The sequence below is a fragment of the Enhydra lutris genome, unplaced genomic scaffold (assembly GCF_002288905.1).
Source record: "Enhydra lutris kenyoni isolate GAN:26980312 unplaced genomic scaffold, ASM228890v2 scaffoldscaffold62, whole genome shotgun sequence".
Lineage (NCBI taxonomy): Eukaryota > Metazoa > Chordata > Mammalia > Carnivora > Mustelidae > Enhydra > Enhydra lutris.
The window spans coordinates 12,448,710-12,476,259 of record NW_019154146.1 but is presented as its reverse complement, the minus strand read 5'-3'; the positions used below and the strand labels follow the sequence as shown (position 1 = coordinate 12,476,259).

Sequence of the window (27,550 nt, the reverse complement as noted above, 5' to 3'; positions counted from 1 at the left end):
CTAATCTCTCCAGGCAGCCCATGGAAAACCACTTTCTGGTTAAGTGTGCATCATACTCGTCCACCAATGGGAAAAATTGAACATGATGAGGGTGTGTAGCTAGCAGACAAAAATATATCCAGCATTGCACAGGATCTGTTTTTAGCTCTTAACGGCCGAGCATTTGACGTGTTCAGCGCTGTTTCCTGCCTTACCATGGGCAGAAAGAAGAGCGAGTTTGTGGATTTGTATATAGACCCTGACTTGGTGAAACTTTTTCTGCTCATTAAAAGAGCCTGAGGAACCCTGGCTACATCCAAAGTTTTGGCAAAGGTAAGGTTAAAAATGTTTATTTTCCCCCTTCTGGAGTTGAGACTTAATTTTATATGTGAGATTTCAGTGTTTCTTGAAGCACTCCTTTTGGGAATATTTCTTTTGTTTAATGTTATTTTGTACTTAGGCTGCATAAGGCTGGGTTACCCTCAAATCTGAGTGTGTATATGCTTTCCAATGCCTACTGGTGACTTCATACAGTTACCCACCCTGTTTTACTAATTAATTCTCCAGACGCTAATGGCTTGTGTGGTTTGGGTTTCTTTTTCCCTGGTAGCTCAAGGAAGTACCGTTTCTCAGTCTGGTCATGTTAAAGCCTTAATGACTATTAATTTATCTTTACCAGTTACTTCTTTTAGGGTCCGAAGGGAAATTAAAATATGGCAGAGATTGTATTTTGTAGTTTCCTGGTTATTATGTAACTTCATCACGTCTTAGTTTTTGAGCTGAGTGAGTTGTTTGGTTTAAGAGTTTCTTTTTCAAGTTTGTGATTTCATGTTCACTGCTTATTACTGTTTGTCCTTAAGTTTTGTCTTGAATTTTCTGAAAAAGAACTGAAATCCCTTGTAATCTTTGTGTGTGGTGGTGGTGGTGGTGGGGGTACCTTGTTCAAGTAGAATGGCCGTTTCATGTCATAATTCTTTCAGAAGCTGCTCATTCATTAGGCATTTGTCTGGACCCTGAGCTTATCAGCAGGGGTCGAGGAACCCTGGCTTGGGATAGTACTTCCTCAGCTTTAAGTTCATTTGGCCAAGCATGTAATTCTCAGAAAATTGGTAGGTGGAGAGACAGAAATAGGAAGCTTTTTTGAAGTCATTGTAACTTGGAAGATTATTTATAGAATTTCTGGAAAGTAGGGGTACCGCTGAAGAGCCGTGAGGGTTTTTTCTCACACGTTTTAAGTATTTCACTGTGGCCCTCTGTCACACCCAGGGATCCTACAGTTTTTACTTACTTTCAGTGTAATGGGGTTATGAGTTATTTTAGGAAAGGCAGTGCGTGTCTTTCACCGTGTCTCTTCTCTGTGGCTATAGGGTGCATTGTCTGTTCCTTCACTTCCTTGACTGAAATGTCTTTTTGGGATGAGGCCGTGGTGAGGACTGTTCACGCAGGTTAGAATTAATAGAAACATTGGGAACATTTTATTTATTACTTCTCCTTTGGACCTGGAAAGGGCTGCTCTGACAGGGCACTTTCTTCTCCTCTAGTCAGATTAACACTTGTCAACCACTTTGATTTTTACCAGAGCGTGTGGTCAGAAACTGAAGTCTGTTGAAGAACATTAGGACTCCAGTCCAGACCAACCAGACTGTAAATTTAGTGTTTTGAATGCAAGTAGATAACACCTTTCTTCAGTATTTTAGTGCAGAGGGAGTCCCTTGCAAAGGCCTCTCCTCAGACCAGCCCCCTTCAGGGACGCCTGGAAAAGCAAGATAAGGGTTGGGCCATTTGTCAAGAGATTATCCTTCCAAAGTGGTCCCTCACTTAACTACTAAGTGGAGTAGATATTTCTGTCTTGGTGGTCTACAATTGTGTTTGAGGAGAAACTTATTCCCTTTTTTAGAGATTTAAAGTTAGTGCAGGTTCGCTAAAACCTCTTTTTACCATCGATACGGGGAGGATGTGGGAAGAACACGGGGAAGTCTGAAAAGGAAACACGTGCTCCTTAAATGTTGGATGGGACGGACTTTCTCTCTCTCTCTCTTTCTTTCTTTCTTCTTAAGATTTTATTTATTTATTTGACAGAGCAAGAGAAAGCATAAGCAGGGGGACTGGCAGACAGAGGGAGAGGAAGAAGCTGGCTCCCCACTGGGCAGGGAGCTGGATGTGGGACTCAATCCCAGAACCCTGGCATCATGACCTGAGCTGAAGGCAGATGCTTAACCAACTGAGCCACCCAGGTGCCCTGAATGGGACACTTTTCTATGCCTGCACATACCCCTGGTTTGGCCCACTTTGTAAGATTCATTTACACGGAGATGATAAACTGGGTCAGTGAGACCCCTTAATGCCACTGTGAGATTTTAAAAAACCTCATTTTTAATGGAACATTCAGAACAAGATCTTTTTGGACATTAAAAAAATCTAAGTGATACTCTGCTTTTTTTATTTAACATTAAGTATACCTTAGGTAAAGGCCAAGATAAAAATGGCTTTCTTAGGAAGACTCAAAAAAAAAAAAAAAGGCATGGAATCGAAAATAATAGCAACAATATTAAAGATGGGGAAAGGCAATAATGATATAGGAGATAATCCTGAATTTCTGACTGTTGACACCTGCAAGTATACAACATTGTGTTCGTAATAGTTCAAATTCTGATAATGGCAGTGTCTTTATGACTCAGTCTATCTCAATAGGCTTAAAAGTGGCGGGAGGCTATAACGTGAGTGTCCCAGGAACATGTTATACACTGTTGTCAGCTGTTTAAAGCCCATAGTATTGTCAGGCTCCAAAGGGATCTTAGACAACTTACAAGTGGGAAAACTGGAAAACCACAGCACTGATGTGGCTTGTCCAAAGTCCGTGAGATGGTTAGTCGCTGGGCTGGGACGGGATACCAGGTATCTTGTTAGCCCCTTCCTGAGACTGGCTGTTTCTTGAATTGGAAATGCGTTGGTATGTACTGCTTTTTCTTTGTAAGTGGTAGAGACATGTCTGTGTATACATATGTACATAAATGTGTATATATATTTACACACCCACCCCTGTCCATTTCTCTCCCTCCGTCTGTTCTTTCTTTCATTTACTTACCTATCTACTTATCAGACCAGATAGACTTAAAGCTATGGTGGGAGACAAGAGTTGTCTGTCTTATATCCTAATGAAATTCAAAGCCGTACACTCACTTGGGGTCATATTTCCTGTTGATGTGTCACCGGAGAGAATTTTAGGTGCACGTGTGCTGTGCTAAGCTCTGATGATGAGACAGCTTTGATTAGACTTCATCTGCCAATCTTCCTGGTTCAGCCTGGGATGAAGAGATGAAGAGTACCTCCCCTCCTCCCCAGTCCCATTCCAATAGAAGACTGTTTAGAGGGAGGTCTTAATAGAGGGAGGCATGGAAGGGAACACCAAAACAGCAGATGGGCTTTACTTTAGTGCCAAGGTAATGCAAGGCACTTTTGGAAAAATAAACATCAAAAGTAAAGTGATAGACTGAGTTATCATTTCACTGTAGGAAAGGGATGTAGTAGGTGCTACAGATAATGTCAGGAAGGACTTGGTCCAGGGCGTTCCGAAGACTTAAATAAAGGTTTGCAAATCCTGCCTATCTTTAGGACAACATTGGAAAGTGAAAACACTCCTTTATCCTGTTTTTGTCCTGGACCGTGACACGTCTCTGTAGTGGCAGAATTGTTAGAATCTCCATTCTAAAATGGAGATGTGGGGAAGGGCTTAAGGGATGCAGCATCGATGGCCTGGGAGAGACAGAAGCTGAGCATTCGGATGATTGAAGGGGATGGAAAGGAGCTCTGGGCAGAGAGAATGAAACTGTTTTCAAGTTCTCTGCGGCCACTCCTGAAAGGTGGAGTGACAAGTGAAAGGACTCGTCATACACAGTCCTAAACCAGGAAAACTCATGATAGTAAAAGTTAACAGAGAGTAAAGATCTTTATGAAAAGTGTACATAAACTCAAGGATAGTGTAGGGGTGTGTAGGTGCAGATGTCAGCTGCGTAACACTGATGGGATGGACAAAGGCATCAAAAACAGCCAGACAAGTGAAATACAAAAAAGCACTAAACACCCTGGAAATAAGTGTCACCTAGCAAAGACCTTCACTTGCTCCCGCCGCCACGTGACTTCTAAGGGGAAAATGGAAATTATAAGAACACACAACAATAAGCAGCTTCCCGGAGTTCTGTGCTGGAGTTAATGCCCTTTTGTCCTGGCGCCCTACTGCACCTTCTGTATCGCTGTTTTCAAGTGTTTTTCTAGAGTTTCTCTCCTGGCACAGGGTGGTTGCTCTTGGGCTGGGTCCTGTCTTGTGCGTGAGAGTCCTTCTGCTTTGTCTACTTAAAGGACATTTTGGCAGTAACCTCTCTCCCTGTCACACAGCACATTTTCCCTCTGGTTACTTCCATTCACATGCCGTGATTTCTCCTGAAGACAGACAGGCAGACAGAGAGATAGACACACCAGGGACCACCCCCCCTTTTTTGGATTCCTCTGTCTTTCTAGCTACCAGTCGGTTGCTCTGTTCCCCATCACAGGACAGCTGGAGCAAGTCCTTGCCCTTCACCGTCTTCCGTTTCATTGACCTCGTCCTCACACTCACTCCAACCCAGTGTTCTCCACTCCCGCTCCACTCCGGTTCATGGATAAACCTCCCCATTGCTGGGTTCAGTGCTCTCTTATCTCCCAGTCCTTGTTATTTGGACTCTCAGAAACATTGGCACTTCCTCACAGTCTCCTCCCTGAAACAGAGTTTTTGATTGGCTTTAAGGGCAGCATATTCTCTTGGTTTCCTCTTAATTAGATTCACTGACTGTATCTTCTGTTTCCTTCATGTGCTCATCTCCTTATTTCCTTGACCTCTTCACATGGGAGTACCCCGGGCCTCTTCTCTTCCCTTTGTTTATTGACTCCCTTGGAGAGCTCATCCATTTATGTCAGCTCAGTATTCCCACTTTCAGGTCCAACAGACATCTCAAACCCAACTCTTTATCTCCTTCTAAGCCTCCTCTGCTGTGGCCTTCCCCATTCTTCCGGAATGAAGATCATGGTGGCCTTCTTGACCTGTCACCACTCATGCCCATCCACCTGGGAATCCTCTTGGCACTCTCCCCTCCCTTCCACCATATCCGGACTCGGACCTCTTCCATCAGTCTCACCAAGTCCAGCCCACACCGCCTCTCACCTGAATCAGCCTAATTGCTCCTCACCCTCAGCTTCCACAAAACTGCCAATAGCCCAACACAGGGCAGCCACAGTGGTCCTCTTGAAATATACCTCTTGGTGAGCCTTCTGTAATCACCACCCTCTAATCATGACATTCAATTTCGAGGGGAAAGCCAGTGGCCTGAAAATGTCCCTTTGGGCTGCACTCTCTGGTTCCTTGTCCCTTCTTTGACCCCTTCTGTGCCAGCCACACTGGCCTGCCTGCCTATTCTACCTCTTTGAGCATTTGTACTTTCTGTTCTCTGCTTCGAGTGTCTTTTCCCCAGAATTCACATGGCTTCTGTCCTGCTTGTCTACTTAAATGCCACATTCAGTGAGGCTTTCCTCTTCCGCCCTTTCTAAAATGACAGTATCCCTCCCCCAACCCCTCCTCCTCCTCCTCCTTTTTTTTTTGCTAAAATTCTTGTCACCTTATAGTAATTTACTTACTTTCCTCATTTGTTGTTCGTCCCTCCCCTTCTATAATAAAAGCTCCATGAAAGCAGGAATTTTTTTGGGATGGGGTCTATTTATTGTTATATCCTCAAGGCCTGGAACAGAGTCCAACACAAAGTAGTTATTCAGTAAACAAATATTGCATTAATCAGTCAAAGCATTTCTTACCTAGGATGCCTGATGAGGTTCCTACAGCAGCCTAATACGAATCCTAAATATTGTTGGACTCCTATATTTCACCTCAAACATGTAAATTTTCTATTTTACTTCATGATATATTTCTTTATTGAAGCAATTTTAAATTACTTCACATCTGGTGAAATTAAAGCTTCAGGAAGATGCCACTAGGCTGTTCTGTGGTCTTGAGTTCCCCTTCCCTCTGCATCCCTTCCCTCTCTCCACCACTGGGATCTTGGTCACCATGTCTCTCCCTCACAGCCTTGGGGAAGTATATATATATATATATTTTTTTTTAAAGATTTATTTATTTATTAGAGTGCATGCATGTGAGCAAGGAGACAGGAGGAGGGGGAGCATCATCAAGCCGACTCCCTCTGAGTGTGGTGCCTATTGTGGGGCTCCGTTTCATGACCGGAGCCAAAACCAAGATTTGGAGGCTTAGCTGATTGAGCCACCCAGGTGCCCCAGGAGGTATATTCTAAATTCCAGTGGCTATTTAAGATAGAGACCATGAAGTGTATGCCACGAAGAAAACCAATTTTTCCTTTGTGTGATGTTTTTTGTGAAGTGGTGAAATGGACAAACTACATTGTAACCTTAAATCTTCTCCGTTAACTTAAAAGTTCAGTTTTTCATTTCTCTCTCCTGGCCACTCCCAGCTGTGTAAGCCTTTGCCGCCTGGAAAAAGGATACCACCAGAGACAGACTTTCTTAGTGCTTTCTTTAGGAAAGGGGCATGGATCATAAATGTTCTTCTAGAAGAAAAGCCTGAAAGTTAAATTGTACTTAGTTAAAAAAAAAAAAAAGAAAATTTCAGGTTGAAAAGTGCAGAATATTTAAAATTATTGTGATGCAATGCCTGTATTAAAACAATACTAAAAAATTTCCAAGTTGGTTTCCTGCCTTGACCCCTTAGTGGTCTTGGTGAAATTATTTAATCCCTGGAGGTGACAGGACTGGTCCTGAAAGCATTTGGGGTTCTTGTGCCCCAGGTGGCCTTGGCACACACCAGTTCAGGGTGCATTAGATCCTTTCCTTCCCTCTGTGTGTCCTTCTACTTTAGGTATCCAAAAAATTGCAAATTCCTGTAGATTATGCAATTTATTTTATTTTATTTTAAAGATTTTACTTATTTGAGAGCACGAGCGAAAGAGCACAAGCAGGGGGAGTGGCAGAGGGGGAGAGAGAGAGAGAGAGAGAAGCAGACTCCCCACTGAGCAGGGAACCTGATGCAGGGCTCAGTCCCAGGATGCTGAGATCATGACCAGAGCTGAAGGCAGATGCTTAACCCACTGAGCCACCCAGCACCCCTAAATTATTCAATTTAAGCTATACCTAATCTATTCATTTTTTTTTTCCTGGAAGTTTCTGTAAATTTGCCAGCTAAAATCGGACTAGGTTTGTTGTGAATAATCATATAATTTAAGGAAAAGTTCAGCAACAACTTGTTTAATTTTACCTGTGGACCCCTGTGGACCCCAGAACAACTTCTGTTGTAGCCTTAAGCCTCAGGCTTGGAGAAATGAGCTCTCCGATCAGGCTGCAGGCTGGGCTGGGGTGGAAGAGTCACACATTTATAAGGGCGAGGAAAGTGCCTACTCAGATGAGGGGAAAAAATGTACAGTTTAAGCCTGTTCATTTTTTAACTTGAACAATATATAATGAACCAAGATTTTGCCAGGAATACTAGGTACAGTTACCACGGTGTACTTTGGTCACAGAATGTGACTGAGGTTCAGGGGTGTGATGCCTGCTCCTGATTTACTGAAGCACGTGCCTTACCTGCTGGTGTCCGAGTCTGTGAGAAGCCCTGTGGTTCACAGCCTGCGCGTCCCCATGCAAGGGCTTCTGTTTCCATACAAAGCTTGGGAAGTACTCACCCAAGCCTGAACTCCTTTTTTTGTGGAAGGGTTCCTGTTTATAAAAGTTTAAAATGAGAGGTTATTGGAAAATCATGCTAGCAAACCTGAATCTTGTGAGTCTTTGGCTGCCACCAAATGTGCTTACTGCACAAGGTCTGTAGAGGCAAGGATGTTGGCCAAATTTTGGATGAGATTTGAAGTAGACTTTGGAGAAAAGGGTGGGACTGAACATTTGATATATTTAAAAAAAAGAAAAACTGGGAAAAACAAGGATGAAAATGTATGAAAGGCATTCTGATCATTTCTAAAAGAAAAATAAGAAAAAGCATTATTTTCACTAGGATTATTTTATTTAAAACTAAATTCTATAATTTTGCTTGAAAAGGTGGTTTAAAAAAAACAACAAAAACCAAACCCTGAATTATTTTCAGTTTCTGTGATGGCGCAGATGAAGCTGGGCCTCTCAGCTCCCTGGCATTCCAGCGACATACCGATAATATTTGTGGGATTGTTGGTCTCACCACCTCGCTCGTGAACTCCATGCTGTTAAAATTGTCATAAACCCCTTATTGGTTCTACAAATGGTTTATATTGGTAATGAGCCCCTCCCCACGCCATCTGAGAAGCCCTTTTGGGGACAGGATCAGATCATACATCCCTTTTTTTTTTCCTTCACAGTCTCAGGACAGAGGGGGAGATAAGCAGGAGGGTCTCCTCATTCATGTCGAATGGTGAGTGGGACTCTGTGACGTTCAACTTTCAAGGTTCTGCCAGCACTAAGAACATTTCCCTTCTTTGCCATTGCTGCCCCCACACTGCTCTTTGAGGTGTGGATGACTGTGGGCTCCTTCTCCAGACGGTATGCTCAGGTGTCCCTAGAAGGTGGCACACCGTGGTGCTTCTGGGACAGCAGGGGGCATGGGGAGGGGTGATGGGTTACTGAGAGTCAACATCTCCCTAGCCTCTCCTCCTCTTCCACCTCCCCGTTCTCTAAACCTTGTCCCTGACACCAGTGGTCAGGCCCTGCTGCCCTTGAGTTTCTCCAGAACAAGCCGGGGTCTTTCTCCATTCAGTCACTTAAGGACTCCCCATGCCGTCACAGAGTGCCCATGTCTCAGAAACTGCTTTTCCGTTCCTGGGAAGGCCCTTCTTTCCTGTTTTCACCTAACAGGATCCCACTCATCCTTCAAGACTCAGGTCTTCAGTTAACTTTTGGGGGGAATAATTTTTTTTTTTTTTTTTAAGATTGCTTTATTTGAGAGAAAGTGTGGGAGAGCATGAGTGTGGGGAGGGGCAGAGGGAGAGGGAGACACAGACTTCCCGCTGAGCAGGGACTCTTCTGGGATCCCGACCTGAGCTAAAGGCAGATGTTTAAGGGACTGAGCCACCCATGTGCCCGTAGGGGGTTAGTTTTTAACTTTGCTCTGAAGAATTTAAAGATCCAGTGAAAGTTTCTTTTAAGATGTAGAATGAAGGAGAGCGAGGACCTTGTGCCCAGCCTCTGGGGCCGGGGATTGCACTCTGACCCTGGTGGCGCTTTGTCTCTTCCTGTCTTTAGCTCAAGCGTTTGCCAGGGGCTGTGAGCGAGCAAATCTTTTGAGACTCCCTGGACTCTGTCCTTGGGTCTTACTAAAACAGATGTGCCATGCAACTGCTCCTTGAGGTTTTATAAGTCACTGTTTCATGGTTTTTCACACTTTTTTTTTTTGTTTGGTCATGAAGATACAATTGTTCTTCATTATCGCTCAGTATCCACGCAAACAGACAAGCACACACAGAATTTCATAAAACCGCTTTTACTTTTACTGGAAGACTCGTCTCTACTTTCTGTCTGATTTTATTCTGTACTCTGCTGTATTGCTATTCTGTTCTTAGAAAAATACTGATCACCGATTCATTAAACGAATTTCACGACCCGTAGTTGGACAAGCATTTCTAAATGCTTACATGTTAGAATTTGTTACTAAACAGGGGTGAGTGTGGAGACCCTCTTTGGGATAAATTGGTTTCTTCAGGTGATGGGTGCTACAAAAGCCGGGCTGTGGTTTCTGTGGAATTTACTACCCCTCCCTGCCCGGCACCAGCCGGCTTGTCCTGGGCTTTCTGACGTGCAGGTTGGTTTGTCCGTTCATCTGTGAATACGCCTTTGGAAGGGGTCCTGCTGGATGGGAACAGCACTGATAGGGCTCCGCAGTGCACGTTCAGCTTTTGAGGCCCTGGTAGCAGCTTGCTGTCTGCCCGCTTGACTGGTAAGGATCCCTCTTCCTAAGCACTGTTCCTGGGGAGACCAGATGCCTCTCTTGCCTGCCTCCTTTACGCACGGGGTTCAAGTCTTCTTGTGATGAGCAACAAGCCTCTTTGAGTCATGGCATTTAGTTCTCTGACTAGTTAGTATTCTGACTAGTTCACTGACTCAGAATGAGAGAAGCAGGTTTGGGCAATATTTATACCGTTTGTTACTAAGTGTGGATCCTGGCAGTGATGAATGCATTTGTTTCCGATTTTTCAGCATATTCTTGTGTTATAGCCGTTTTAATAAGACAGGCAGGAAAACTTGAAGGCAGGGTTTCTCAGCCTCAACACTATTGACACACTGGGTCACGGAACACATGGGGGCCATCCTGTTGGCCATGGATGGAATTCCACCCACCAGATGCCCTGACCCCAGTTGTGACAACTGGAAATGTCTCCAGATGCTACCGATTGTCCCCATGGGGCCAAAATTGATGTGGTGTTGAGAATGACTGCTTTAAAGTCATACCAGTTGTTCATTGAGCGGTTAGGTTATTTTCATCCATTTTTTTAAAAAAATATTTTATTTCTTTATTTGACAGAGAGATCACAAGTAGGCAGAGAGGCAGGCAGAGAGAGAGGGGGAAGCAGGCTCTCTTCTGAACAGAAAGCCCAATGCGGGGCTTGATCCCAGGACCCTGAGATCATGACCTGAGCTGAAGGCAGAGGCTTTAACCCACTGAGCCACCCAGGCGCCCCTCATTTTTTTTTTTTTTTATCATGACTGTCTAATAACATAAGGACGTGGCTTATGTGACTGCATTTGTTGACATTTGGCAGACCTCTGACCCACAAGGTAGTTTTACATGCTGTTACTATTTGGAGAATTGATTAAAAAAAAAAAAATCAGAAATGTGCTAACAGAACTTGGAAGATTACACATATATAAATACATAATAATTAACATAATTGATAGTGAATAAAATGGAACAACAAATGGTCCTAAGATTTGATATCATAGTACACAAAATTAGACTTAAAACTAAAGCTAGTAATAGTACTATGGATGTGTGCTGTGTTTCCCATTTTTTTTTTGGTGGTTTCATGTATATTTCCACTACTCTCACTCTGTGAGGTAAGTAGGGTAGATATTTTTATCCTCAAGTTGTAAGTGGGGGAAATGAGATTCAGAGAGTGTAAGTAATTTGCCCAAAGACTAGTGCTATTTAAGAGATGAAAACAGGTCTTAAACTCAAGTTCTCTGACACAAACTAGAGTAGGAATCTGAGATTTGTCTTTTTAATAATCAAAGTACCCCCTCTCCAGCCTCCCACCCCCAAATAAAGGACACCAGGTAGATACTGTTACGGTTAATGATGGCTAGTCGTATTCTCATCTTTTTTCTTAGTTCTTATCACCATCTGGAATGTTGGCCTTGGACAAGGATGAAGCTCCTATTTCAGTATGAAAATCTCTCTGGAATTCCATGAGAAGCCTTGTTGGTGTCTCATGGTGGTAGAACCTGAGTTTCCCTCACTGCCTTGCCCAGCCATAAACCTGCTTTTATGCAGTGTCCCCATACCTCTGTTGTGCTTGCTGTCCCCGTTCAGTCCTGGTCCTCCTCACAGAGCCATCTGGCCCCCGGGGGCGTTGCTTCTTACTCCCCTTTAGTTGCTCTTTTTGACAGCTGGCCCAGGCCAGAGACAAAGCAGTCTTTCCTCTGCTGTAAACTCTATACTGCATAGAAATGGAGACTTTGGGAATCTTAACCCATCAGTTCAAGGCAAATGAAGAAAAGGTAAATCTTGCATTTCATCCTGAAAGAGGTTTTCTGTGGATTTCAGTAGGTCCCAGTGGCTGTTGGGATCATGGTGACGTATTTGTGAATTCCTTCACATCACCGCACATTTCTGGGGGGTGGTCATTGATCACAGTTTTAATAAGAACAAACATCGTTCTTATTTGTGATTTTAGCTTAAAAAGCACATTTATGTAATTGGAGATTGGAAGGGAATGCAAAAAACCAAAGACAAGGACTTTTTTGTCTTTCTTTCAGGTTCATGAGATTGTGGTCTATTTTGAAAAATTGTGATATTTTATTATACAATAAATAAAGGAATTATTATAAAAAAAGTGTTTATGCAACACACAGTATTTGCTCAGCACACACAGTCTTTGCAGCATATCATTTATTCCAGAATGTCTTCCCTGAATTCTCTCTCAGTCAGCTGGGGGCCTGGATGCACATTTATATACCCATTAACATCAGTTGTAGGTTAGCATACCTAATGCGTGTTACTACACGGAGGCATTCCTAATACAGATTATTACAGCTTAGTGTACCTAATATCTATTTTTTCTGCTTAGAGACACTGGGGTCTTTGAACTGTTTCTTCTCTTTAAAAAAAAAATAGGGAATCTGTTGTTTTGTATTTTTAGCCCCCTCTCTATCAACAAAAAATAAATTTTTAAAGATTTTATTTATTTACTTGAGACAGACGGAGAGAGAGCAAGCGAGTGAGCATGAGAAGGGAGAAGGTCAGAGGGAGAAGCGGACTCCCCGCAGAGCTGGGAGCCCAATGGGGACTTGATCCTGGGACTCCGGGATCACTACCTGAGCAGAAGGCAGTGGCTTAACCAACTGAGCCACCCAGGCGCCCAACAAAAAAGTTTTTAACTACCATAAAATTCCTTTGGTAAAGGAGTCAGGGGTGCTGAACATTTGACCTATCTATTCTCTTTTTTCTAGACAAAAATCACAGTGGAAGCATGACCGTTAGTATCTGTTCAATTTGCCAAACTCCTCAGGGTAATTGTTTCCCTCAGAAATGACCCTTCCTGTCAATAAATTCCTCATAAATATTGAATAAATTCTTCTCATTCTAGTTGAAGGCTGGTTTTCTTCTGCCAGGATTGGCTGAAGATGTTGAACAGCTGGTAGGCATTTCCGTAGGCAACAATGCACGTTGTTCCCTGTCTCCATCAACCCCCTTTTGCTTTTCTCTAGGGAGTGTTGTGTTCAGTATGGAAACATGCCCTTGTGGGCATATGTGTCAGTCATTTGGCCAGACCCTTTGGGAATGATTCCTGCTCATTCCTGCTCAACCTTCTGTCACGTGAAGTTGGTTCATTTAGTTCAACAGGTGTGTACTGAATGGGCCCGCCAAATGGCAGGCCTCGCGTGGACAGTGTCCTATAAGGGACAGGGTCCAGGGCTATGTTTTTGAAGCATAATATGACATAAAAATTAAGCTACTTAATTTCAAAAGTAATATGAAGCGTTGAGGTTATAACCTGCTGTTGGGGACTGAGCTTCTGCCCTGGAGCCCTTCTGTGGCTTTGACTCCTGGCCTTTGTGTGTCCTTGAGCAGCTGACAAAGGGGGCCTCTCAGCGGCAGTTTTGCGCCACTGATGTTGGAGGCCTTGACGCCAGGGCTGTGTGTGCTGGTCTTCAGGCACGTGACCTTCGGAGCAGAAGGGCGTGACAAAGCAGGTGGCTGTGGGTGAGTGACCCTGGAGCCTTTCACCTTTGGGGTCATCACCAGGCCTTGGTCTTGAGCAAAGTAAACAAGTTCAGAGGCTCCCCGCTATCAGTTCGTGGGAGAGGTCTCCGTGGCGGCAGCCAGGGGTGACTCTGCCGCTTCGAGTTCCTTGAGTTAAGATGTAGCGGAGAAAATACTGACAACTCAGATTTTGAGCTTTTAAAAGGGTAGGGTTCTTGGGGTGCCAGGGTGGCTCAGCCGGTTAAGTGTCTGACTCTTGGTTTTGGCTCTGGTCGTGATCTCAGGGCTGTGATGGAGCCCTGTGTCGAGCTCTGCCCTGGGCGTGGAGCCTGCTTAGGATTGTCTTTCTCCTTCTCCCCCTCGCCTCTCCCCTTCTAAGAAAAAAAGGTGGAGTTCTTGTGATCCAGCTCTGGTGTCAAAGTGGTCACGGGGGCTGTGTTTTAGTGGCATCTCAACCAGTGGCTGTTGCCTCTTTTAGATGTGTGAGGGCGCCCGCTGAAAGAGAAGTGGTTAGTGGCGTAGCAGGTGCTGTTTCTGGCCACATGAGTGAGATGCTCGTAGATCCTCCTGCTACTGCCAAAGTGAAAGATCTTTTTGATAATCCCCCCAACTCCCCAATTTAAAGTGGACACGTGAGACTATACAGTAGTCTCCGGCAGACTTGTGTCTTTGGCCTTATTGGAGGAACTTAGGGCTGGTGCTTCATTAACTTTAAAAGTCACTGTGGAGGGGTGCCTGGGTGGCTCAGTGGGTTAAAGCCTCTGCCTTCGGCTCAGGTCATGATCCCAGGATCCTGGGATGGAGCTCCGCATCGGGCTCTCTGCTCAGTGTGGAGCCTGCTTCCCCTCTCTCTCTGCCTGCCTCTCTGCCTACTTGTGATCTCTGTCTGTCAAATACATTAATCAAATCTTAAAAAAAAGTCACTGGGGAGCCCTCCACATAGTGAAGCTATACAAAGGGCCAGCAAGCACATAAAAGGATGGGCAGCATCGCTAGTAATTAGAGACCGTGCACACTAGAGCTGCACTAAGATACCTTTCATACCTGTCGGCGGCCCCTGTCAAACACCCAGACAACCGCAGGGCTGGTGAGAGTGTGGAGGAACTGGACTCCACCGACGCAGTCAATGGGGGTGTCGCAGTGGTGCCGCTGCTCTGGAAACAGGATGGTGGTTCCTTAAAACGTTAAACAGGATTACCATAGGAGTCAGCAGTTCCTGTCCTGGGTATGTACCCCAAAGGACTGAAAGCAGGGTCTCGGAGAGGAGTCTGTCTACCCACGTTTGTAGCAGCATCATTCACAAGGGCCAACAGCGGAAAGCAGTCCGAGTGTCCACTGATGGAGAAGTAGATGAGCGAGATGGGGTGTGCACATGCAGCGGAACATGCCTCAGCTTCGTATGGGAAGGGGGTTCTGACATAAGCTATAACATGGAGGAACCTGGAAGCCATTCTGCTAAGGGAGATAGGCTCGTCCTGAAAAGACAAATGCTGCTGTGTGATTCTCGTTCCGTGAGATACCTCGAGAACGGTGGGAGCCGGGGCTCCGGGGAGCAGGGTGGGGAGTTTCAGTTTTGTGAGGTGAGAGTTCTGGAGACTGGCTGCATGAGAATACGAATGCACTTAACACAACTAACGGTACAGTTTAAAATGGGTAAGATGGTCAGTTTATTCTATGTGTATTTTAACACAGTTATAAATAAGTTTCTTCTTCTTCTTTTTTTTTTTTTTTTGAATAGGGAGAAAGTTCCACTTGAACCCACACGGCCCTGCTCTGTCTTTCGAGAACGTTCAGGCTTTGTGTGCCGGGAGTGAGCCCCGCCAGATGGCAGCTCCCCCAGGCTGTCATCTTACCCTCCAAGGTGGGCCTCCTGCTCCTGCTTCTTGTGTGGAAAGACCCAAGACATACGCTGGAGATAAACTTTTAATCTCCTATATGGGGTCAACCTCTAAAAGGGAAGTTACTTCACTGTGATTCTGCATTTGGGGTTTGGTTGTTACTACTGAGTCAAATAGAGAACAATGCACTGTTGTCCTATCAGGGTGATGCTCCTGCCATCCCGTCGGTGTGCAGAGTCTGCAAGTTGTTTTCCTAATGGTGGTGACAGACGAGCTGTGACTCATGCGAGTGCCTTCACCTGCCCTCCGCTGAAACAAAGGCACGCATTGGACTACAGACTGTGTGCTGAGCTAATGGCCTTTACAAGATTGGCTGGGCAGTTCTAGCTTCATTTATATCTTCCAACACCTCTGATGAATCAAGCAGTTCACAGACATTTCATTTATTATTCTGACAGTGATTGTGGACACTGGTGGTTTCTTCATGTAATTTACAAGAAACCTTTGCTTTTACCTTCTGGGAGCTCAGTGTAAAGTGCTTGACAGTTTTCCTGTATTTCTGTTTTTCAGGATCATTTCATGGATTCACTTACCATACTTAACCATGCTGCCTTTTTCTAGGACCTGGTAAAGCCTTCTGCCTCTTAATCTCCCTCAGAACACAGACTAGACTTCAGGTAAAGCCAACGCACATGAGTTGTGGTTCACGTCAAGTGGCAAGACTGTGATCAAGGTAATAAGTAAGTTTCATTGTTCAGTCTGGTTAATTTTGTTTTTAATTGTGTTTGCGAACTCCCACCAAAGAAAAGTCAATCCATTTGACTTTTGTTTTGTGGGTGTACATTCTTAGGTGTAAAAGAATTAAAAGTAAAAACCTACTAAATATATTTTGAAGTGGAACTGGAAACGTGATTTCTAACTTGCCTCAAATAGTGATATACCGGTTAGGGTGAAAAACCCAAGGGGAAGGTTTGGCTCAAATTTCAACTTGTGTTGTTTGGCTTAAGTAACAGACGAATCGAACACATTGGGGTTTTACAGGGAATGAAAAGAATCTAAATTTTTTTCAGACATCCATATTCTGATAAATCAGCTTCCAACTTCGTTTCCTCATCATGTTCTAAATTGAGGACCCTCAAAGGCTTTAGACAAGCACTAGAGATTTGTTTTATTAAAGTGTTTTTCCGCCCCAAATGAGAACTTTTATTCTTTACCCCACCCCTGTTTTCATCTCAGCCTAGTTTTTGGGGACTCCTTTTGTGGTGTTCCTATTCTGTGTGATCTATCAAAGCTCCAACAGAGTGTGGTCCCCAGACTCATGTTATTAAAAAGAAGCAGTAGTCTCTTCTTTTGGGGTGTGGTATTTGCTCTTCTAGAAGTTGGCGTGTGGTAGAAGTCATTGTCTCTGGTCACTGAGGAGCTGGTGTTTTGGAGTGCCTGAACTAAGATGCTTTCCTTCATGTTTCTGTTCAAGAGTCATTTATTCAGAAACTCTCAGTGCCACACCTAAAGGAGGCCTCTGCTTTAAGTTGATTTTTATGCCTATTTGATGTCTGAATTAATATCATACAAAAAAATTATGTGTTTAAAGTAACTAGCACATGGGTGTGCAGTATTGTCTACTTGGTTGATGACCTGCATGGCACAAGGAGAATCAATTCAGTAGGTAACTTTTGTCCCTACTTCTCTGACTTGTGTAGGACACCAAAAAAAAGAAGTTGTTCTTTTGTAATGTGTGGAACTTTTTTTTTTTTTTTTTTTAGAAAATTCTGTCACAGTGGAATGTAACTTAGGTCATGTTTCTTACTGATGCTACTGTTCTTAATTTAGGTTACAATGGGGAACTCTGAGAGTCAGTACACCCTTCAAGGATCTAAAAATCATAGCACTTCTAACACTGGTGCTGAGCAAAAGCCTTGCTCCCTGAAAATACGCAGCGTTCATGGGAAGGACGACAAGTCACTGCATGGATGGGGTCACGGAAGCAGTGCAGCGGGTTACAAGTCCCGGTCCCTGGCCCGAAGCTGCCTTTCTCACTTTAAGAGCAATCAGCCTTACGCATCCAGACTGGGCGGACCCACATGCAAAGTCCCCAAAAGCAGCGCCTACCCCAAGCACAGGACGAGCGCCTCGGGAAACGAGTTCCAGAGCAGCAGCGCGGCCTTCTCTGCAGAGAACGGCTTCCACTACGTCGGGCACGAGCGGGCGGCTGACCTCGCGGTCTCGAGGGACTGCAGTGGGCGCCTTCTCAACTGCTACGGGAGGAACGAGAGCGTGGCAGCCGCGCCGCCCGGCGAGGACCGCAAGAGCCCCCGGGTGCTCATCAAGACGCTGGGGAAGCTGGACGGCGGCTGTCTGCGGGTCGAGTTCCACAACGGCGGCCAGCAGGGCAGGGGATCCCGGGGGGACGCGGGCGGCCCGGTGCGGCTGCTGCGCTACTCGCCCACCTTGGGCCCCGGGCCGGACTCGCCCCCGGACTCGCGGCCGCGCTCCAGCAAGGGCAGCTCCCTGAGCTCCGAGTCGTCCTGGTACGACTCGCCCTGGGGCCCCGTGGGCGAGGCCAGCGAGGCCAGTGAGGCCGAGGGCTCCTTCCCGGCGCCCGGCACGCCCGCCCCCGGCCTCTGCGCCGCCGACTTCCCGCCGTCCGGGGCCCCCAAGCCGTTCAACCAAAGCTCCTCCCTGTCCTCGCTCCGGGAGCTCTACCCCGACCCCAGCCCGGCGCCCTCGGGCCTGCGGCTGTCCGATGAGTTCGTGGGCACGCACGCCGGCCTCAGCCACCGCGTGTCCTTCGCCTCGGACATGGACGTGCCCTCCCGGGTGGAGCGCAGGGACCCCGGCCCGTACTCGTCCTTCACCCTCCCCTGCCGCAAGTCCAAGGCCTTGACCGAGGACGCCTCCAAGAAGGACACGCTCAAAGCCCGCATGCGCCGCATCAGCGACTGGACGGGAAGCCTCTCCAGAAAGAAAAGGAAGCTGCAGGTGAGTACTCCTTGGGGTGGAGGGGGAAGCTCCCCTTCCCTTCTCCAGCGGCAAGAGTGTTGCCGGAGCTGCCCCAGGGTGCTGGGCTGAGGCAAACGGAGCTCAGGAAAGTGAAGAGTTTAGGACTGGGCGCCTCTTGTTTGCCGGGGTGAGTGGGGTGGTTTTTCTCTTTCGCTTCAGATATGCACTTTTTCTCTTAACCCACAACCTCAGGCTCTCTGGTTCAGTGCAAGCTCACCTCCTGCTCTCTGCTGCGAACGCCACAGGACACAGGCCTCGTCCCAAGGCGTCGCCAAACTGTCCTTAGCAAGTACAGCATTCCAGAGAATTCCCCAGTGAACTGGTCATCTGAGAATTTTGTAGAGCTCATTCTTGAAGCCTAAACAAAAAGGAGAGCTAGATCATTGTTATTTGGAAATGAGTCTCTTTCCTGAACTTGATATTACTTTGGGGAAATTAACATTTTTGGGGATACATAAAAAAAATTATCTGTATAATCTCACTGCCTTCTAAGGGGGTTAGCAAACAGTTTTTGAAAACATCTTGTACCCAAGAACACGTAATATCAAAAATATAATGCCTGATAAAAGAATTGTGATGATGATAATACTTATTATGATGTATAAAGTTGTAATGGGAAAACAAAGTGGCTTAGTCACCAGGAAGGAAAGTAATAGGTTGCCTTTTTAGGTAACTAGTGGTAAGTGCTAGGTTTTTAGTTCTTCTTCTTTTTCTTTTCTTTTAAAGATTTTATTTATTTAAGATACATAGTGAGAGAGAGAAAGAACGAGCAGGGAGGGAGGGGAAGGGAGATGTAGACTCCTCTGCTGAGCGGGGAGCTAGACCCTGGGCTTGATCCCAGGACCCCTGGGGTCCTCACCTGACCCGAAAGCTGATACCCAACTGACTGAGCCACCCAGGCGCCGCTAGGTTTTTAATTCTTTTGCTCTTGGCTTTTCTGTTTTGTGTGTTTCTACTTTTAGTTATTTGTAGAAGGAAGAAAGCTTTTTTTCTTTTTTTTCCTTTGCTTACACAATATAAGTCGCATTGTTGAAGAGAATTTGGGTAATTTGCCTCTAGTAAAACTGCATTTTATCCATCCTAGATAGATACGGAATTATAAAATTTTACAGAGCCTTATGGGTGACCAAGAATACGCCTTCCCTGAATAGATCGTGTCAGATCTGTAAAACTTACTATTAGTTATTTCCTTCTCATGCGTGAGGCACACCACCAGCACCCCTCCTGTGTCGTGCTTTGTTGCCCCTGGCTCCCCCTTTACCCACAGATAAAGAACAGATGACCACCGTCCTGCCGCGGAACTCTTCATATCCCCAAATGTAGTAATTTGCTAACGCCTTACTCCTCACTTCCTTACACTCAACCACTGCCTAGTAGAGATTAGACCTTTTCTCTCAGGTCCCATGTCCTGAACAGCTGACAGAAGTTGAGCCTGGTGAGGGAAATAGGTCCTGCTTTCTCTGGGGCCGCAATCCCACACAGGCAACTTTTGTGTCTTTTAGATTCAGGCGTTCTGTGGCTGACTGAGGTTTAGCTGTCATTTACTGGGACCCCCAATTGATCCTGGCCTCGAGCCCGTTACTTCCCATCTCTGGTTTGCATAGAGTATGGTTCTCATCTGGACAGATGAGAGTGTGGCCTGGCTCACACACCACTGTACTGAGTCTAATTCAGGTTTAGTTCAGCTAAAGGGAGACCACTTGCCACTGTGTACTGACCACGTTCTGTCCCATTCAGGCCCTCACTGCCCCCCTGGGAAGTGACCTCCTTCAAGTCTGGGTCATCCAGAGATTTCGTTCTGAATGGTTTGTTAGCCTATGGAGTTAAGAACAGACTGGTTAGATAATCAAAAAGTCCGAATTTGGAAGTCGGAAAGGACTTCCACCTCACTTTAAAATGAAGAAAATAAGGCTTAAGGAGTTTGAGGGTCTTCCCTGAAAGAGACATGGCAAGTTGGTGGAGAAGCCAGGGCCAAAGCCATTTATACTAAGCCTCATATAAGAGCTCTTTCCGATGAGACACATGGCCAAGGTACTGTTGATAGCCACTGGTAGTTGCTTTGGGCTTATTGAATGTTAAAGTGAACCGCTTTGGATTTTTAAGAAGTATCCTGTGAAGCCAGCTTTTTAGTTTTGCTTATGTTCCCACAATCAATAATCCGTAAAGGTAAGCAAGACGAATTTTTCGTCTTGTTAACAACAAGATGAAAGCGTGCCACTTTTGTTGGTCATGTTTTTTTTCCCTCCTTTGTTTTCCTTTCATGATTTATGGCAGAGATCATGTTTAGAGCCTTAAAAATGTAGTCAGTGCATGGGAGCAAAATTCCTGACAGTGTGGCAGATGGTACCAAATGAATGCATATTCTCACGTCACATAAACTTCTGTCTGCCAGCAGGGCTAAGGTCCAGAAACCCTTACCATGATGGAGAGACTTACTTGTTTTGACTTTTTAAAGAAGTAGTATAAAAGAGGAACCCTTTCTTGGGGTTTTTTAACCAGTAGGGTGAGTTAGTGAAAAAGCATACACAACTGAAAAAGAGTACCACAGTAATCAGAGAGAATGTGCTGGAGAGGAGTATGTGTTTGATGCCAACAAACCCTAATATTAATGGAGCTGTACTGTGAGTCCTTGTTCCTGTCCTCGGTGAACTTTTAGTTCTGTCAGTCAGGGTGGGCTGGGTTATGCTGAGAGAACAGAAAGCTCTCAGAACTCCGAGGTTAGTACAAGCAAAATTTCTTTCTTTCCCATGCTGTCACTCTGGTCTGCACTGTTCCTCTCTGGGACCCTGGGTCCACAGAGCAGTTCCATCTGGAAAACTGCAAGTCGTGACAGCAGAAGAGGAAAGAAAATTGTGTGTTGGCTTTTGAAGTTTCCATGTGTCACTTCTGCATGCTTTTATTGGCCCAAGCTAGTCACATGGTCATGTCCAACTCAGAGGGAGGGGAAGGAGAAGGAATGACCCTGCCCTGGGCCCTGGGAGGAAGGTCAGGCGTGTTCGGTGGGCAGCAGTGACAGCGGACATCAGGAGGCAGAGACCCTGGCCTTTAGGCTCTCTTAATTTTAGACCTCACGGCCCTTTGAGGGCTGCGTAGTCACAGAGAGGTAGTGGTCTCTACTGTGGGATGAAGGAAAAAGACATGTGAAGAATGGCCAGGTGTGAATTTGAGTACATTTTCCTAGAAAGTGAGGAATGATGATCAGGAGTTTTCTTTTACCTCCTGAGAGAGACTGAACTCTCTTGAGCCCCTCTCTCCTCTTTTCGGTAGTGCCCTGGTCATGAAGTTACATTTTCCATTGCTTAGGATGATCTAGTTGCATGCAGAGAAATGGAAGTCAGACTGCCTTGTGTACATGTATAACACCACTCCTTGGTTTCATACACATAGCACGGCGACGGGGAAATGCAGCTGAGCCGACTTAGGGACGGACGTCCACTCATACATTCCTGTTAGCCTGAAAATCAGTCACTGGCTATTAGGATTCTCGATAGAAAGCTTTAGAAATGTGTTAGAAACTGGGAAAGTTCATGTCTAAGAATCAGTTGTAAATGCTGAAATGCTGTATTTTCCCGTTTCTTAGGAAAATTTGTCACGCTTTGCTGTGGTGGAACATTTAAAAGTGAGGGCTACAACTACCAACTGAAGACTCTCTTACGAGAAACGCTGTCAACAATGTTTATAGGGTCACATTTAAGTTTGGCACCTGAGTGTCTTTCCTCTGGCAGAGTTTGGCTTGTTTTGAAACACCCCGTTAGAGCTCTTGCTGGGTATCTGAGGCATCCCGGTGTTTGGGGGCTGTGAGTCAGAGTCACATTCGTAGCTGACATGATGTTAACGCTAGCTAAGTGAGAAGTATTCCTTCACCTCTTAGGAGTTTTTGAAGAGCAATGAAGTGACAATTAAAAAAAAAAAATCTTAAACTATTTTGAAAGTTTCTTCTCTAAGTAACTCACTGCAGCTGGCTTACTTGCTCTATTCTTGCATAAGCATCTGTGTATAAATAAATATGACTATGGGACATGGTGTAAACACAAGTGGAAAATAATATTTTTGTTAGTAATAGCTGCGATTGGGGCTCCGTTGTTTATAGCCCCTGGGTATTCGGAAGCACTCTTCAGCTGAGGATTTTCCTACAAAATGTACTTGCTACTGGATTTCCAGATAGAGTGGCAGAAAGGATAACCCCTCCATACAGTGGAGTATTCAGAATAAGGCCTTTGGTCAGTGGCCTTGACTCATTTTTATTTTAAATTATTATATATTTATTATTTATTTAATTTTATTTTTATTTTAATGGGTAAGGCAATATAATGGACAGTCTTCTAGCAGCTGAGTAGATGTTTACACTGAGCACTGCTCTGCAGACTTACCTTAATCTGAGCTCTAAATCTGGAATGTTAGAGTCTTTTAAGTCTTAAATTAGGCTTACCTTCTGCTGAAAAATGTACTTACTGATGTTTACCAGTGAATGGCCTGTCTGAAACTTATTCTTCTTAAATAACTGGATTTCTCTAAGTGAGAAAACATTCCGTGTTTTCAGCTCTGCATGGCCACTGTCAGTGTATTGTAGTCTCTTGGGGGGCAGCCATTATTTTATAAATATTAGTTTTATTTAGAGCTGCCAGTGTCTGATTTTATGTTGCAGTACATGTGGAAGTTAAGAATCATGTCTTTGGTATCCCCAATGACTAGAATAAAATAGATGTTCAAATGAAAGGATGTGAGTGAATATTTCTTTCATGGAAGAAATTCCCAAATTAAGTAAAAAAAAAAAATACTGTTTATGAAAAACAGCATTACTAGGAAATACTTTTTGTAGATGAAGAATCCCATGTGCATGGTTTTTAATATCTGAAGAAGGAAAATAAGATGGTAGACATCCTCAAGTCTTAAGATGGGTAAGGGTAGGGAGAAGCTGGGGACTGACTGTTTTGGGCAGAGGAAGAGAAGTTTGCATAACAATACCTGACAACACCTGAGTACTTATTCCCTAAACCCCTTGGCCCTGGAACTGGAGATTTTCTACCTTTAAAAGGATCCAGGAGGAAGACCTGGATGAGGAACGCGAATTCCTCCCAGGAAGACACCAATTCGGTCAGCAAAAGAAATGTCAGCCTAGAAATCTTCACTGATGTGTTACAAATACACTAGTTAATTTCTTGATGCTCAGTATAGGTTAGAGGTGGGATAGTCAGGAGTCTTTAGTGAATTCCTATCTTTAAGCATTGACTCCACTGGCTCTGGATTGGGTTGGGCAACATTATTTCTACAGTTCTTTCTGGTTTGGTGACTTAATGTTTGAAGATGAATTTTTGTTAAGAGTCTTGCTTTGTGGCAGCAGCATTAGCAAACAGCAGGACAACGTGTTTCCAGTGTTGGGGAAGGGATGCTTTGGATATGCATGACCTCTGATGGGTGGTCGTCTGCATTGCTCACAGGAGCCGAGGTCCAAGGAAGGCAGTGACTACTTTGACAGCCGCTCAGATGGACTGAATGCAGACGTGCAGGGGCCCTTCCAGATGTCTGCTTCACTGTGGTCTGGGGGCTCCGCTCAGATCCTGTCCCAGAGAAGCGAATCCGCTCATGCAATTGGCAGTGATTCCCTCCGGCAGAACATTTATGAGAATTTCATGCGGGAGCTGGAAATGAGCAGGACCAACACAGAGAATGTAGAAACGTCCACAGAAACTGCCGACTCCAGCAGCGGGTCCCTCAGCTCTTTGGAGCAACTTGATCTGCTCTTTGAGAAGGAGCAAGGGGTGGTCCGAAAAGCTGGATGGCTGTTCTTCAAACCCCTCGTCACTTTGCAGAAGGAAAGGAAGCTGGAGTTGGTGGCCCGGAGGAAGTGGAAACAGTACTGGGTAACACTGAAAGGTAAGTGCATTGTTGACTCAAGGGGGCCACTGAAATCATTTCTTCCAGCTGTGCCCTCTCCCAGGAAGCACCAGTCAGTCCACTGTTAATTTGTGTCAATGTGAAGGGATTTGATACAATGTCTCCCAGCATGTTTTGCTACAGATACTTTCTCACACCTGGAGAATATGGCTTACATAATATTCATATGTATTATTCATTCTAATACATGGTGATTGAATTTCATAGTTACAGCTTATTATTTTATAGGTATTCCCGTACCATTCTTTAATAGTTTTTCTGCATCTGGGGGTAAAATTTTCCAAATAAGTAACCAAATGCAGATCGTGAGTATCCTGTTCTTCACAAGGACCCTCAGCTTATACGACAGAACATCTGGATGTCCTCTGACCTTTATAAACTAAGGAAGTCTAATTGTCCTCATCCCAAACAAATGCCTTTTTTTTTTTTTAAATGTAAAGGAAATAGGAGTAATGATTTGTTTGTTAAGATTGTGAAAGTTTCTTGGAAATGTTGCCATTTAAGAATGATAATTGCCTTGCTCACTGCGGTTGCGTAGATTAGAAGTGATCTTAATGTCTTGAGGAGGAGCGAGGCTCCGAGTCAGTACGGTGTGATTTACACAGATGTGAAGACGGTTTACACAGATGCGAGCAGGAAGGGCAGCCTCACAGTCACGTGTGCACAGTCATCCTGTGACTCTGTCAGAGGCACTGAGTGTGGTGTTCAAAGACAGACCTCATTATCGGGCGACAGCCTTCCCCCTCCTGGGGAAAAGCAGAAATGGGAATCCTGTCTGCAGACATGATGTGTGGAAGGCCTGAGCCATCCCACGGGGCTCCTTTCTTGCTACACCCCACCCCCACCCTACCTTGTAGAAATTATGAGATGCCCCCACCCCCGCCTTGGGGAGCTGGGTCATAATAACCCAGAAGCCTGTCTGGAAAGGATCCACTTTGGAAGGAATTTTGCCTTTAAGTGATGCTTTTCCCTAGCAAACTGGATGGTTTATAATACCCAAGTCCCAGTCCTTTTTTCCAGCTTGTGATACATTGTGGCTGAGGAAGACCTAAGAGCTCACCTCTCATTTGGGCGTCCTGTGGAGACAGGTTCTTAGGCCAAATGATGGGCGAGATTTGGAGACTTGGAATAAGGGGTTGAACCTACCAAGATGCAGTTTGAAGGGATATGTTATGTTCTCAGGTTTAATAATCAAATAACCATCCAAGTACAGGATAGGGAGCTGTGGCTGCTGAGCATTACAAGGAGATTTGGGGGGTGGGGGTTGAGCTGTAGGCCATTTCTTTTTTCTTTTCTTTATTTTTTAAAAGATTTTATTTATTTGACAGAGAGATCACAGGTAGGCACAGAGGCAGGCAGAGAGGGGAAAGCAGGCTCCCCGCTGAGCAGGGAGCCCAATGCAGGGCTTGATCCCAGGACCCTGGGATCGTGGCCTGAGCCAAAGGCAGAGGCTTAACCCACTGAGACACCCAGGTGCCCCTGTAGGTCATTCCTTGAATGAGTTTCCAATGTGATGGAGTCAAGATAAAAGTAAATATGATTTAAAAGAGTGAATGTGATTTTCGGCTACCTTCTTGAACCTGTTCCGGGTTCTATAGTCACAGCGGTTTCTCCTCCCTCTGCCCTGGGTGGAGCCAGCCATTCTTATCCTTGGGGGCACGATAGTGCAGGAGCCCTGTTAGTAAGCAAGATGGGGATTCTTGAATAGGTTCGACCTGAAGTATCCCTGATTGGAGAGGGGAGGGAAAATGTCTTCTCAGGAGAGCGAGCATCTGGGATTGATTATGAATCACAGTCTGAAGCTGCCTCCTTCCAGCATATTGTTTGAAAGAGATGCACTTGACTCCGTATGAGATGTGTATCTGTTTTGCTTTTTTAAAAATTGTATTTATTTATTGTATTTATTTTTTTAATGTGAAATTTGTTTGTTTAAATGAATGCTTTGGGAAGTCATTCCCTGCCTGTTTTAATGGCTCTGAACCGCTCCCCCCCCCCACCCCCTGCCAACTCCCACTCCAGTGGTGGTGGAGGCTGGTGATGGTGTGTGTTTGTATGTCCATGACCTAACCCCAGCAGGGGTTAACAGCAGAGTGACAGCAGGGGGGTTAGAGCCATGCTATATGGTATACATTTAGGAACACTTAGCTTGAAGAAGACCAGGAGTGGGGTGGGCAGTGAGCAGCAGTCTTGTGGAAGGGGCGCTGAATTTATTCTGGTTCCCCAGGGGTTAGGATGGCAAGCTGATTCTGAATTAGAAGTACAGCAGTGACCAGAGCCATGAGCAAGTGGAAGGAGGCGTTCTTCCTGATCTCCCTGCTTCTGAAGACATTCGTGCAGAGCCATATCGTGGGGGGCTTCCTGGGGGAGGAGATTTAGGCAGGTTTCTCTTAGAGCTAGAAGAGCCCACCTCCAGGGTTTCGCATCCTGGGGGCTACCGCGGGGGCTCCTGCTACTGACCCCCGTGGCAGGGACGGCCGTGAGTCGTCTGACTGCTCAGGCTCTGCGCTCTTGCCTGCACTCCGATGCCTTGGTGCTTGCCCATAAAACCCTTTAAGACCCATGGAGAAAGGGTGCTTTGTAAGTGTGAATGTTATCAAGCACACATTCCTTCCTTCCCTTTGCAGCCAAGGAAAGTTATGCGATAAAGATGTTTTTTTCCAGCATAACCTTTTCCATGTGGCTTTCTATACCTCTTTCCTCTGGGAATTCACTAGGCTGAGTTGAACTTTCTTGGCTTGGAATCCAAGTTGTAATGTTTGAACTTAACTGTTTGGTTTAATCTTAGTTACACATACACACACACACACACACACACACACACGTGTATATACATGTATATACACAAGCGTGTACATTTAAGCAGAATTACAAATTCTTGACGTATTTATGGTGTTCTGGGGAGAGCAGCTACAAGCACTAGTTGTATAACTGTGTCATGTGTCGAGTGTGCTAAGGGCATAAATGTTTTCTAGGGCTTGGAGGATGTCATAACATTTTTAACAAAGGTAATGCTGCTTTCCATATGTCTTCCAGTGAGTCAGGAGAGGGGTTCCTGCCGTAATTCGGGGATCGCGGTGGTACTGTCATGCATGAGGGGGTGGTGTGATGAGTGTGGCTTGAGAGGGTGTCGAGAAAAGGTGGGTTTCAGGGAAGATGAGATGAACTCCCTTTTTCCACTGGTGATACTTCTACTGGCACCTTATCTATTCTCGTACTTCTGCTGCTGTTCTGGTCTGTTTTCTCTTTCTGCTACAGTGGCGAGAAGAACCCCTGCTGGCAGCCCTCCAGGCCAACCCCAGCTCCTGGCAGGGACCGGGCAGGGCTGCTGGCCGCAGCCCTGGGTGGGGGCCACGGGGACGGGAGATGCCGCAGACAGGGGTGCCCCGCTTTC

General features: G+C 45.3%; 1 protein-coding gene across 1 annotated transcript in view; it reads left to right on the top strand.

The window, feature by feature from the left end:
* Positions 1-27,550, top strand: part of LOC111158677 (T-cell lymphoma invasion and metastasis 2) — a 182,594-nt gene that overhangs the window by 54,707 nt on the left and 100,337 nt on the right. The window contains exons 2-5 of the mRNA XM_022520876.1: positions 15,165-15,287; positions 15,835-15,997; positions 17,095-18,243; positions 23,703-24,138. Coding sequence (XP_022376584.1) covers positions 17,101-18,243; positions 23,703-24,138 — 1,579 coding nt within the window. The 5' untranslated portion in view covers positions 15,165-15,287; positions 15,835-15,997; positions 17,095-17,100. The remainder of the gene's footprint in view (positions 1-15,164; positions 15,288-15,834; positions 15,998-17,094; positions 18,244-23,702; positions 24,139-27,550) is intronic.